General features: G+C 42.8%; 1 protein-coding gene across 1 annotated transcript in view; it reads left to right on the top strand.

Moving 5' to 3' along the window:
- The window catches only part of GARRE1 (granule associated Rac and RHOG effector 1), a 105,663-nt gene extending 91,150 nt beyond the window's left edge, over positions 1-14,513 (top strand). Inside the window, exons 11-14 of the mRNA XM_056525810.1 lie at positions 3,522-3,687; positions 4,503-4,640; positions 8,419-8,497; positions 12,257-14,513. Coding sequence (XP_056381785.1) covers positions 3,522-3,687; positions 4,503-4,640; positions 8,419-8,497; positions 12,257-12,556 — 683 coding nt within the window. The 3' untranslated portion in view covers positions 12,557-14,513. The remainder of the gene's footprint in view (positions 1-3,521; positions 3,688-4,502; positions 4,641-8,418; positions 8,498-12,256) is intronic.
- The last annotated feature ends 279 nt before the right edge of the window (positions 14,514-14,792 follow it).

The raw sequence follows: 14,792 nt of genomic DNA, 5'->3' as shown, positions 1-14,792 counted from the left end.
AGGAGGGCCACAACCCAGAAGCAGGACCGCTACCTCCGCCTTTGTGCAAAGAGGAGCAGGAGGAGCACTGCCAGAGCCCTGCAAAATGATCTCCAGCAGGCCACAAATGTGCATGTGTTGACTCAAACGGTCAGAAACAGACTCCGTGAGGGTGGTATGAGGGCTCGTTGTCCACAGGTGGGCGTTGAGCTTACAGCCCAACACTGTGCAGGACATTTGGCATTTGCCAGAGAACACTAAGATTGGCAAATTCGCCACAGGCGCCCTGTGCTCTTCACAGATGAAAGGCGGTTCACACTGAGCACATATGACAGTCTGGAGATGCTGTGTAGAACATTCTGCTGCCTGCAACATCCTCTGGCATGACCGGTTTGGCACTTCTTTGGGGGGCCGCACAGCCCTCCATGTGCTTGCCAGAGGTAGGTATCAAGATGAGATCCTCAGACCCCTTGTGAGACCATATGCTGGCGAGTTTGGCCCTGGGTTCCTCCTAATGCAAGACGATGCTAGACCTCATGTGGCTGGAGTGTGTCAGCAGTTCCTGCAAGAGGAAGGCATTGATGCCATGGACTGGCCCGCCCGTTCCCCAGACCTAAATCCGTTTGAGCACATCTGGGACATCATGTCTTGCTCCATCCACCAACACCACGTTGCACCACAGACTCCCAGGAGTTGGCGGATGTCTGGGAGGACATCCCTCAGGAGACCATCCACCACCTCGTCAGGAGCATGCCCAGGCGTTGCAGGGAGGTCATATGGGGACGTGGAGGCCACACGCACTACTGAGCCTCATTTTGACTTGTTTTGAGGACATTGCATCAAAGTTGGATCAGCCTGTAGTGGGGTTTTCCATTTAGATTTTGAGTGTGACTCCATATCCAGACCTCCATGGGTTGATAAATTTGATTTCCATTGATGATTTTTGTGTGATTTTGTTGTCAGCACATTCAGCTATCTAAAGATGAAAGTATTTCATACAATTAGTTCAGTCATTCAGATCTAGGATGTGTTATCTTAATGTTCCCTTTATTTTTTGGGTCAGTGTATATCGACATTGAACGTGAAATTGAAACACATTAGGGCTTGATCTTAATGTGCAGTTGAATGACTGAGTTACTCCTAGGGGTGGCAGAATATTCTTTGTGTAAATCTGGGATTACTGCTTAGTTATATTGCTGTTACTGGCCCATCTGCAACAGGACATAACTTGATTGTTAACGAAAAACTTTATCCAGAACAGAGACAGTGCAGGGTCTTAAGCAGGGATTGTTTGCTATGCCTGTTGCAGGCCCAGGGTGGAGGTGACAAAAACTAAAGAGAATGCCTCTTCAACACTCTGTGCACTTAAGGTGTGTATCCATCTCTAACATTCAAAGTTAAAGGGATTGTCTCAGGATGTTTGTGGGGGTCCTTGTGCTATTTACCACATTGATCACCAGAATGAAGTTTTGGCGATGCTAATAAGCACCATGCCAACATGTCTAGTCTCAGCTTTTCCCAGGTGGCTTCATGAATTCAGAGGTGAAGTATTTTTTGCCGTGGATTTGGCAGCAGCAAACCCTCCACAAAATGTGCTTTTATTGTGTGTACCTCCTGCAGAATTAACCTTTGCAATCACATGTAGTTTGTGAATGAACAGAGGAAATAATGCAACCAAAACTGTGGTCAGATACTTCCCACAGACTGGACATACATGACATTTGGTAGGAATGCACCACCAATGTCTATTAAGATGAAACCTGTTGAACACCTATGCTGGACCTATATAACCCATGCATGACCCGTGTCTATTACATGCAATGTCTATTACAGTAGAGATATAGGTTGAACTTTAACCTTATATACTATGTATAATATGGGCATAAATAGACTGTAACACTGTTTTATCCTATAACTCAGTAAGGTTTGGGCCAAGCTGTAGAAACGCAGTCTGGGCTAATGTATTGTTTAAGTTCTGGAGACAGTACTGTTTCTTTTGGCTTTGATGGCTCTTACATGCTGACACCAAGATGCATCCATGTCATCTCTGGTTCACTTTATTATTTATCCAGGATTTCAGTGTTTAAACACTTATTTTTATTTTTTTTTTATTTTTTTTTTAGTGCAGTAGGGGTAGGGCTGTAGACCAAGGGCAACAACTACAGGGGACAATCTCAATATTCAATACAGTGACCCCCCCGACCTACGATGGCCCCGACATACGATCATTTCAACATACGATGGTCTCTCAGAGGCCATCGCATGTTGATGGCAGCATCAACATACGATGCTTTTGTATGTCGGGGCCATCGCATAAACGGCTATCCGGCAGCACAGACTGTTTCAGCTGCCACCAGATAGCCGTTTACGGTGCCCCGTGTGGTCCCCTGACTATCACTTACCTGTCCTTGGGGCTCCGGAGCATCTTCTTCGGGATCCCATGCATCGTCTGCGCTCTCCATCGTCGTAATCACGTCGCTGCGCATGCTGTCCCGTCATCCAATAGGAGCGGCGTGCGTAGCGACATGATGGCGGCGACGGAGAGCGCGGATACCGGGGAGGCAGAGGCGTCGGGGACACGGTGACAGCGATAGAAGGCGACATTCAGGGCAGCGGTGATGGTCCGGAGCGGCGGGGACACGTGAGTATAACCTCAAATACAAGTGGTCTTCAACCTGCGGACCTCCAGATGTTGCAAAACTACAACTCCCAGCATGCTGGGTGTTGTAGTTTTGCAACATCTGGAGGTCTGCAGGTTGTAGACCATTGTCCTATACTTAACATTGCACGGATCCCTCAACAAACGATGGTCCATTTGGAACAGATTACCATCGTATGTTGAGGGACCACTGTATATACTAAAGAAATATCAGCGCTAAAAGCAGAATACAGGAGGCATGCAAAAGGACCTTGACCATGGCGTCCACTCACATAACCAAAGAATGAATGAATGGCAGCGCTACAGAATAGAAAAAAAGTGATACTACTTTGTGCTACAATGTGTAGATAAAGAAGAAACTTTTTTTTCTGTTTAGGAGTGCTGCTCTTTGTTACTTTGCATAAAATATTTACATTTTTTTACTACTATGGGGCTTCTGTAGCTATTGATATAGGAGACTTCAGCTTTTGAAGATAGTAGAAAATAACAGGTGGCGTTATCTGTATGACTTGAGAATGGATCCCCATAGAGATGCTATAGGCTGTTGGTCTTGGCATCTAGTAATATTTAGATCATCCTATAGTATAACATTGATCCTGCAGTGAGTAAACATGCTGTTGTATTGGGTTCATGACCAGTTGTGGCCTCGTGTGCCAGTCTGTATCTAGATAGAGACTGTATTGTTTTCAATTAATAGGGAGGATTGTAGCCCTGTAAACATAAGTATTAGGAGCTGCTGACTGGCTTTTACTCGTTCATTGTGCTGTATTCAGGAGTGGAAGACAGTAAGGCTTAAAAGATTAGACCTAGAGGATGACACAGGGCAAACAGCTGAGCCTGGTAACCACTGACTGTTGTATGTGCTTTTCCCAACTCTCCACAGTTGGCTCGGACCCTGAGTTTGCACGGTATGTAGCTGGGGTCAACCAAGCTATGCAACAGAAACGGCAAGCGCAGCATGTCAGACGCCCGAGCACCACACGTAGCAACTGGCCCCATCCTGATGACTCCCACAGAACCTGGCCATTCCCAGAATATTTCTCGGAGGGGTAAGAACAAGGCTTCCTGATGTGCTATTCATGTGGTGTTTACACCCAACATGTTATACTTTGATGTTAAATGCCGGGGTAACTGCCTGTGTATTAAATGTTTGCTGGATAGGAGTCATGTCAGATAACTGCTTATGCTGAATTCCTCAAAAGCGAGCTGATGTGGTAGGGGCGTCCTGCTGCTGAAGCTCACCCTATAAGAAGCTGTTATGGGCTGAGAAAATCAATATATGTTAGAAAGATACAGGAGCTTCCATTGTCGGGATTAAACATAGTACATTGCAAAAGCAGTCCTTACCTCTGACTTGTGGAAGGTAGACCCCAGCTGTACTTAAGCTGGGCCTATAGTCAGCAACGCCACGAGGAGTTCCTGCTGACGTCTAATCCATGTGGTATATACATTGTGCAGCACAGAGAATTGTCATATTGAATGCCATTAGTTTTCTGCGAGTACAGTATACCAGAATAAATGACTCAAGAAGCTTAAAGGAAATAAACCACTTATTGAAACAACCACTAATACAAACAAAATTACAGATGACATATTTCCCCTCCATAGATCGTGTGATTAGCAGTGCCATTTGTGGGCATTTTTTATTAGCGTTGCTATTGTGCTCTTGCTCTGCATTACATTAAGGGTAAGAACAAGGCTTCCTGGTGTGTAACACATGCATTGTTTATACCCAATATGTTATACTTTGGCTTTTCTAGTCCATGAAATGGACTAATCTGTTTTGGCGGAGCAGACCCAGACTGTAACAGTTATGTCTCGGCAATGTGAATGAAATGCAAAATAACATTCTCATGTCTTCCAGAGATGTAGTGAACAGCAGCTGGACGGGTGCTCAGGGAGATTCCGCCAGTTCAAGTGACGAGACCTCATCTGCCAATGGAGACAGTCTATTCTCTATGTTCTCAGGTCCAGACCTTGTTGCTGCAGTCAAACAGAGAAGGTAAATGAAGTCCAAGATCCGTCACTTCCTACGCAATGTTTTGTTATCAGGTTTCAATACCTGGAGGCTTCTCAATAGGCTGCATGTCACAGTCTAATAATAGAAAACACAGAAATAATACCCTGCAGTGTCAGCCGTACAGGCGCTGAGATATTTATACCACTTGAATAAAAAAATACATTAAGAGGACCACTTGGCTCTCCAGACATGTGTGCTTAAGAAATAACAATTCTAAAGCATGTTAAACCATGGGGCAGATTTTCTAATACTTACACAGTGTAAACTTATACCAGCTAGTCTAAGGATGTACAAAATATTTGACAGTAGCTCATGACATTTAATAAATTTGGTGCATTCTTAGGCACTGTATCTAAATTTACTTCACACTAATGTTCTGTGTTATAATTCTGGTGTCACATGTAAGCCACAACCCCTCCTGTTAAGCCACATCCATGGCAATCAAGGCCTACAAAAGTGTCTAAAACGTATAAGAACTATGGTGCAAAACACATATGTCAGTTATTTTGGGGCGGTTTTGGTCAAACTTAAGCCACAAAATGTATAGCTAGTAACACCCAGCTGTGTGTGTGTGTGTGTATATATATGTGTGTGTGTGTATGTGTATATGTATATATATATATATATATATATATATATATATATATATATATATATATATATATATATATAATCTCTATCCCCCCAACTGTTAACACTTACTCATAGAAGGAATAACACATGAATGGCTCAACACAAAGCTTAAAGCGGTACTCCGGTGAAAACCTTTTTTCTTTTAAATCAACTGGTGGCAGAAAGGTAAACATATTTGTAAATTACTTCTATTAAAAAATCTTAATCCTTCCTGTACTTATTAGCTGCTGAATACTACAGAGGAAATTCTTTTCTCTTTGGAATGCTCTCTGATGACATCACGAGCACAGTGCTCTCTGCTGACGTTATTATAATAATAATGCTTTATTTATTGTTGTCCTTAGTGGGATTTGAACCCAAGTCCCCAGCACTGCAAGGCAGCAGTGCTAACCCCTGAGCCACCATGCTGCCCTTAGCATACATCTGCTATGCATGGTTTCTAAAATGGACAGAGATGTCAGCAGAGAGCACTGTGCTCGTAATGTCATCCGTGTTCCAAAAATAATGGAATTTCCTCTGTAGCCTTCATCAGCTAATAAGTACTGGAAGGATTAAGATTTTATTAATAGAAGTAATTTACAAATATGTTTAAATTTCTGCCACCAGTTGATTTAAAAGAAAAAAGGTTTTCACCGGAGCACCCCTTTAAAGGGGTACTCCGGTGCTAAGACATATCCCCTATCCAAAGGACAGGGGATAAGATGCCTGATTGCGGGGGTCCCGCCGCTGGGGACCCCCGTGATCTTCCACGCCGCACCCCGTTAGAATCAGCTGTCATGCCCCCTCCATAGGCTTGCATTGAGGGGGGTGGAGCGTGATGTCACATGGGGCGGAGCCGTGACGTCACTATGCTCCGTCCCCGTGATCGCTAGTAACCAGATCCGGAGCAAGCACGCTCCAGGGGCTGATTCTAATGGCGTGGAAGATCACGGGGGTCCCCAACAGCGGGACCCCCACGATCAGGCATCTTATCCCCTATCCTTTGGATAGGAGATAAGATGTCTTAGCGCCGGAGTACCCCTTTAAAGAAAAGATGCTCCAGGATTTTTATATTGTGGAGAATATAAGTATCAACTAAAACAAGCAGGCCCTCCTTAAAGCATATCTATCATAAATGGTGTAAAAAAAAAAAAAAAATCTTATGGATTATTTACTTATTGATCCAGTGTATGTCTATGTTTGTAAAACTTTTTGTGTGTCTTCTATGGCTCCCTATTGCCTCTGTTGCTGCTCAGTCTGGTCTCCATGCCATGAGGTGGTGGGAGCTTTCCCTTTTGCAAGCATGACAATTGCCCGTACACGTCTTGTGGGGGAACTTCACTGTTACTTGCGGGGGGGCCTTGCCTGTCCCTCACGCACCTGCCAAGACAAAAAAAGAGACTTGTGGCAGGGACAGAAGGAGGGACACTTAGTGGTAATATTTATAAAAGTTTAATATTGCTGAAAAATACTAAATTTTTAAAAGTATGTATTTTTTTAATTTTTTAAAGTCATATTAATGCATTATTTATAACATATCATTTTTTTTTATGAAATGACAGTGCCCATTTGGATATATTTGTACTCGTTCAATTGTACCCGATACCTAGCGGTGGGACCACTGCCATTAGGTATCACGGCGATGCGGTAGGCCCACCGCACTCTGTGTGGATTATAAAAGTGGCCGGTTCGGACGGCTTTCCGAGCCACCCACTCTCTAATCAGCTCACTAGCTGCAGGACACTTGTCCAAGATCCTTCGACCAGCGATTGCTCCCGATATAGGCCGCAGCTTCAGGCTGTAGCCTGCCTCAGGAGTGGCACCTGACCTCTGCCCTGGCACAGGTAGGGTGACATTACTCTTCCTGCACCAGAGCAGAGGACGAAGGATGTCATCCCCTATCCTATGTATAGGCAGATAATCTTCCTGTCCCTCCCCCCCCCCCCCCCCCCCCCCCACATACTAAAATAACACATATCTGTCACTCAGCTTTACCAGTCTCCTATAGAGACTATATGCCAGGAAACTGGGAAAGCTGGGTGACAGGCAGTACACAGTGCCCTGTGGGGAGTCAAAGTTTTAAATAAATAAAAAATAAAAAAGTCCTTCCCCCCCCCCCCCCTCTAAAAAAGATTGAAAACACATCCCTTTTCACATAAAAAAACTAAATGTAAAAAATGGTATCGGGACCTTTTTAATCATACACTGTAAGATAATAAAACTGGTGCTATTACCAAGAGAACTTAAGGGAGTCTACCCCCACACTGCCACTAGGTGGATTTCGGACCCCTGTAGACCACTATATAAAGCATTAGGCGTATATTTAAATGTGTACTACACAAGCACTTTGTGGATTACCTGATCACCCTTGGGTACACAACCCGATGGACAGAGGTAAACAGTTTTTGGTACCATGCATGTAACTGAAATCCGTGCCGCAGACATTGCCGTCTATTGGGATGGGAATATCTTTGCAGCCCTAGCGCTGACTGATTCAGTCAGCACGGGCCACATTCAGAATCTCCGCTGGCCGCACTTAACCCATCCACCCCCCAACCACATTTTGACCAGAACTGTCTGTTAACAACTGCTCTCCCACACTACTGCCTGCATAAGGGAGCTCCATTTCCCGCTAACAAGGAAGGGAAAAGAATGTTGTTGTTTTTTTTGGTTTTTCTTTCGTTCCTAGATTTTAAATATTTTCACCAGACTACCTCTTTAAAGAAGTTCTGTAGTGAATAATAACTTATCCCTTATCCAAAGGATAGGGGATAAGTTACAGATCCCATGGGGTCAGAGCACTGGGAACCCCACCCCCCGCGCCCAGAGATCTCCTGAATGCGGCCCTGGCAGTCTGTTGGAAGGGGGCGTGCCAACCCCTGCACAGAGCGCCGGCCGACATGCCCCCTCCATGTATCCCATAGAGATACATGGATGGAGGGGGGTTGTTGACCTCTGCTTCCTGCGGGGGTTGGAACAGCCACTTCCGGCAGACTGCCGTGGCCCTGTTCAGGAGATTATAGGGGGTCCCAGAGCTTTTTTTTTTTTTTGTATATGGCTATTGGGATAGACTGCTTTGCACCCTGATATGTAGAGGTTGAGCCCCATGTTTTATGGTAACATCTGCTACTCTGCTCTCTTTGGGCAGGAAACACAGCAGTGGTGAACAGGAGACTAACACACTACCATCACCACCTCTCCTCTCCACGGTGGATGATCTCAACCAGGTAAGACACACTTCAGAAAAGTTTTTATTTATTGTATGAGCAAGAGGTCAACTTTTTTTTCTAACTCTATATCTGGTATTAAATGTGTAGTAAATAATATATTGTATAGATCATGAAGAATCAACAATATTTTCCATATAGTTGAACATTGATTCAGTGTAGGGCTTATGACTTTTATGCAGAATGGAGACACCTGGTTTTAAGAGTGTATGTCAATGTTCACGTCCACCTGCTAGCTGGAGTTCTGGTGGACCCTATGTCAGACCCACATTTTTATTCTCAGCATCAGGATTCTCTAAAAACTGTTCTTCCATGCCTGTCAGAGAAGAACCCTGTGCAGTAGCAAGCAATATCAAGAAGTGCTTAGATGACTGCTTCTTAGGATTTACTTGTGCACAAACAAGTTCTATTTTTCTCTGACTGTTCCAAACTCTGTAGTACAATTTATATTTTGTCAGCATTTAAACCTGCTGTGGTTATATATACATCTGCCAGAGAGAGGAGACTGGTGATCATGTGGGGCAGAGCCAAGTAATAGCAGATAATATCCTTTTAGGATTTCTTGTATTAACCCAGATTGTGGGATAACCCCTTTTATAGGTTGAATAATATTGAAATATTTTAAGAAATATAACGCAGTACATAGAAAGCAATAACAGTGATATTATCTCTAAATAATCCTGATAAGTATTTTTTACTGTGGCTCGGCAGTCATTGAATATATTCGGGCTTAAGGTGTTGAGCCCACCTTATATACAGCGGGTGCTTGCTGTATCTGTCTCCTGCCAGCAATTATCAGGATCAGATTTCAGTTGATCCCCACAGTTTAACCCTCAACGTTCTAGGATCAATAGGGATCACTGCATGCAGAGAGGGAATTGATAGGTGCCGCACCTGTCTAGGATCAGATTGGTAACCATGGCAACCAGAGACCTCTAAGCCTTGTCATTATTCAGGCTTCCATAAGCAGGCGTTACTAGAAGACCACTGCTTTAGCCTGTCACAGATTGGTGCCAGCATCCCGAACTATATATATGTGTGGCTGTTGATATGAAATTTTCACCAGATGTTGTTAACCATCCAATTAACTCCTTAAGGATGCAGGACATAAAGTACTCCCTGCCTCTGCTCCCAGTCTATGAAGAGTGCTCAGGAGCTGAGCACGTGTCATAGCTGGATGGTCTCTGCTTCTGTCAGCAGCCACAACCCATGACTAATGTAGGACATTACCGATCAAGAATTCACTCTTAAGACACTGCAATCAAAGTTGATAATTCTCCAAAAATGCTATTTCTGGTAGCTCAGCAGAGTGGCGCTCCATTACTACAGGCTGTCATGGTTTCCTGCAGTAAAGGAGTGACGATCGAAGGAACAAAGCCAGGTAGGAGACCTCCACACGTCCTAACACCTGATTGAGACCCCACAACTTCATCAAAGTCATCCCGATCAGGACCCTGAGCTAACCGGCACACATTTTTACCACTTTTAGACTTTGCTATCATCTTTGCCAGTGGTGTCTAAAGGGTTAATGCCAGACATCAGCCCGATAAGGGTTGTCAGGCTTTAGCCATGGGTCCTGGTTGCTGATAACAACAGGGACCCACCCTGTTGCTATCCGCTCCTGATCACGCTTTATATGGCAGCAGCGGGCACCGGATGTACATGTACGTGATATGTCCTTAATCCATACATACAAAGACATCAACACTAATAAGCTCAGAAATAAAGTTATGTGTAACAATGTAAAATGACACAGGAAAAAAGTATTAAACACATGAAGGGATGTGCATATAGGCATGAAAAGCCAAGACAATAGCAGAAATCTGTCAGTATTTAAAAAGAAATCCAGACTCTTGTCATTGCAAATTAATATAAACTGTTTAAATCCTAACTGATGGCCCACAAAAAGGTCTCCTTGCCAAGGTGTCCCTCAAAACACCTCTCATGATGGGTAAAACCAAAGAGCTGTCTGTAGGCCTTCGCAACCTACAGTAATTGTTTCAAAATATAATGATGGCGTTACATGTGCATTTCTAAGCTACGGAATGTTCCAGTGAGCACTGTTGGGGCCATAATATGTGATTGAAAAGAAAATCATTTCACCATAAATTTGCCTCGACTAGATGCTCCTCACAAGGTTTCTGACAGAGGAGTGAAAAGAATAATCAGTTCTCCAAGAGCCAAGGACACTTGTGGAGAGCTTCAAAAAGACCTGAAACTAGCAATAAACTGTAAGTAATGCACTCCACCATGGCCTGTATGTGCTCCTACTACGCAAGACTCCATTGCTGAATAAAAAGCATGTCGAAGCTTGTTTTAAGTTTACTGCACAACATTTGGAAAAGCCAGTGCAATACTGGGAGAATATAGTGTGGTCAGATGACTGCAAACTGTAACTGTTTGGATGCCATAATACACATCCTTTTTGGTGGAGAAATTGCACTACACATCACCCTAAAAAAAAAAAAAAAAAAAATACCAACAGTGAAGTTTGGAGGTCATGGTGTGGGGCTGCTTTTCCAAAAATGGTACTGGCAAACTTCACATGATTGACTGAAGCCTGAATGGGCACATCCTTGACAAAAAAAAAAAAAAAAAATCTTCTGTCATCTACATGTCTGATGAAGATGAAACGAGGGTGGAAATTTTAGCAAGACAATGATCCCACACAGCCGAGGAAACTCTCTCAAATGGTTTCAAAGAAAGAACATAAAGCTGGAAGATTGGCCAAGCCAACCAACTGACTTAAATCCCATTGAAAATCAATGTAAAGAACTGAAGATCCTGATTCATAGAAGAGGCCTGTGGAACCTTCAAGATGTGAAGACTGTGTGGAAGAATCCAGAGCAATACATGCGACTAGTTTTCTCCATACAGGAGGCGTCTAGAAGCGGTCATTACCAACAAAGGTTTTATACATAGTATTTAATAAATATCATTAAGCATCGTCAATGCTTTTTCCCCTGGTCATTTTACAGTATTATACATAACCCAGGTAATCCATACATATAAACCAAAACATCTAAGCTCAGAAATTAAAGGAGTTCTACAGTGTAAGACACTTATCCCCTCTGAAGTATAGGGGATAAGTGTCTGATCTCGAATGGTCTGACTGCTGGGACCCCCCGCACTCACCCGTATGGGGTCCAGGCATTGCTGCGGCTAATGTGCGTGTCGTCACTGAGGTCGACGACAAGCTTCCCCCCCCCCCCCCAATACAGCTCTATGGGAGAGGCGGGGATGCACGTATGCTGCATCTCCGCCTCTCCCATAGAGATAAATGGAGGGGGCGTGTTGGCCCTGTACAGGAGATTGCGGGGGGTCCCAGCATAAATGTCTTACAAGTAGTAAAACATAGCAAAAATTATATAAATTGGTGATCGCTGTATCCGTACTGATGATAAATTGCACAATAAGGATATCTCTCAAAAGTTTCAGTTTTTTTTTTGGGGGTTTGTTGTAGCCATCATGTGGCTCTATATGTGGAAAAATAAAGATTTATGGCTTGTAGAAGGTGAGGAGTTACAAATGTGCTCAAAATCATTGACTTGGGATGGGGTAATCTTGCAGCTGGTACTGGTTACTTCATAAAGCCAGAATCCTTTTTTTTTTTATATAAAAAAAAAAAAAAAAAAGAAAAGAAATGGGAAATGCCTTGGATTGTAGCAAATTTGGGTATATGTACTTTATAAATGTCTGGACAGCCTGCATGTTCAGGATGGATCATCTGATTAACTTTTTTTTTCCCCCCTATTTTAGGAGAACAAAACCAAAACTTGGCCTCCCAAGGCCCCTTGGCAGCACTCCTCCCCCCTCACCAATACACTGCCCAATCAGAGTTCTTCTTTATACCACATGACAAATCCTGTGAGCCAGTGGAACGATACAATGCAAATGCTGCAGTCACCGGTCTGGTCCACAGCCAATGACTGTGCTCCGCCAGCGGGGATCTCCTCAACGTATGCTTACGCACAGCAGCAAACTCAACAGGCAAACAAAGGCTTTAAATCTTTCCAGATGAAGCACGAGCGTAGGCCCTCCTATCTGCACCAGTTCTGACCAAGCTGCTAGACCTCCATTTCAGCTGCGTTCCTGTGTTTGGTGTGTGTATGGGGGGAGGGAGGGGTTTGCAGTCTCATAACTGTTGTGAAAAGTATGGGTTACTAACAGTATAGGTTGTTTGGTTTTGATCCTGTGTTGTAGTTTCATTAGAGTGACTAAACATCTCCATTGTAATCATCTCCTACTGGATATCAGGGATGAGATGAGCAGTGTGAATTTAATGCACAGTCATTCAGCAGTTTAGAGGAGCTCCCCTTTTACATTTTTTCCACAACGCTCAGTAAAAAATATGGATCCTACCCCGTGATACTACAACCCCATAGTGCCTCTTATGCTTCACACCTAACCTTTGGTTCCCATTAAATTGCTATTCCTACATGGAGCTGCTTATTTATGCTGCACTCTCTGGGTTGCAGATTATTTTGTGGCAGACTGAGCCATGCTGGTAGTACATCCCCCGATAGTTGTACTTACTAAGCATATTGGTTCACAGTACACCCCCTTGTCCCAGCAGGACTTTGGGCCCTGGGGGACTGCAGGTGTCTGTTTTAGATGGATGCCCCTTATTGTTCATTTTCTCCAGTAAGGAGACAACAGGGGGATACCTTTCTGGGATTAGCTGGTGCCAGTGGAGCCTCCAACCTGGTGGTTGCACAGGCCACACATCATCTTTTAAAATTGCACCAACGCTGTATTTATATGGAGATGCTTAGGGTATCCCCATGTAAATACATCACATTTCAGTGCAAAGGTTAGTTTATTCTACACAAATAAGCCCTATTTAGGCTGCAGGTGCATCTTTCCCTTTACTGTGCTGTTAGTAGATTTATTATTCATAATGTCCAGGGGTGAGGGGCACCTACCCCATAAAAGAAGTCCCCAATATTACAAGTTATAAGATGTCATTCCTTGGCAGCTTGTTAGTGCCCCTATGATGGCCCTGGCAGAAATGTTTCTACTTTCATAAAGACAACTAATGGATAAAAAGGGGAATTTTGTACTTGCTGTTATATCATTTTCATAAATTAACCCCTTAATCCCCTCCCTTTCCCTTCCTGTGGTGCTGGGATGAGATTGAGGGTGTTGTACTCTCCTAACTGCTGCAGGATAAAGGCAGCGAGGACCTGAATGCCTAGTGGCTACAGGTCATGTCATTAAACAACCTTTTTGTTTTCCTTTTGTACTTTATTCACGTGGCCAAAGGCATTATGCACATAACACTCCTGAAGAGAGAATGTGATTCTGGGATAGTAAAAACTTTCAATATTCTTTAAAAATAATAAAAAAAAAAAAAGAAAAATATATAGAATAAAAAAATCAAATATCTATGTGAGCTGGCTCAGAAATATCTAAATTAAATAGCAGGTAGATGACAAAATCTATTTTTTAAAGTGAAGCATAATGTCACTTAGACGTGCCATGACACCGACCGGAAACCTACGGGAGCGGAGATTCTTCCAACCAAAGTGGCTGTAGAGATGCTTATAAATGGTGCTTACCACAAAATCCGAACTCTTTCTGTACAGATTCTCCCACCTTATCCCGATCGATGTTACAAGAAATATTCTTTATATATAAATATTATTATATATATATAGTTTATATGTATTTAAATCGTCATTTCATCTTTTGCAGAGGCCCTTACTGCTAAATCCCTGTATTTTCTAGAATGGAAAGCATATAAAAAACATAAAAAAAATAAATATCCAAAACGTACTGACAGTATTAATCTTATTTTTGTATTTTTTCTTAAATTGTTATATCGCTAATCTGAGTTAACTTGTTACTGTTAGGGAGAGCTTGCTGATAAAGGCGGCACATTCTGAGAGTAAGCTTTGTTTTGTTTTTTTGCAAAGTTTATCTAAATATACCAAAAACATGTACAAAACACTAAACTCTATATATATATATATATATATATATATATATATATATATATATATATATATAGAAATATATATATACACACACAAAACTCGAACCCCAATGCTTCCTTCCCCCTTCTTGTACAGCAACGTATCCATAGCAGGTCCTAAATGTTATGTTCTTGTGTTGTGTAGAATCGCTCTGGCGTTGCCCGTATTTATAGGTTATATATATTTTTTTTCCCTCTATCAAGTCTTCATCCTGTCTATGTTTACAAAGACTTGTGTGCTGTATATAAACCCTTCTATAGTGACGTGCTTGGCACTCAGTTTTTTTGTTTTTTTTGTTTAGAAGGATACTTGTAAAA

This window comes from Hyla sarda, chromosome 6, assembly GCF_029499605.1.
Source record: "Hyla sarda isolate aHylSar1 chromosome 6, aHylSar1.hap1, whole genome shotgun sequence".
Taxonomy (NCBI): domain Eukaryota; kingdom Metazoa; phylum Chordata; class Amphibia; order Anura; family Hylidae; genus Hyla; species Hyla sarda.
The sequence above is the reverse complement of the archived record's forward strand: the minus strand, read 5'-3'. Positions and strand labels throughout refer to the sequence as shown.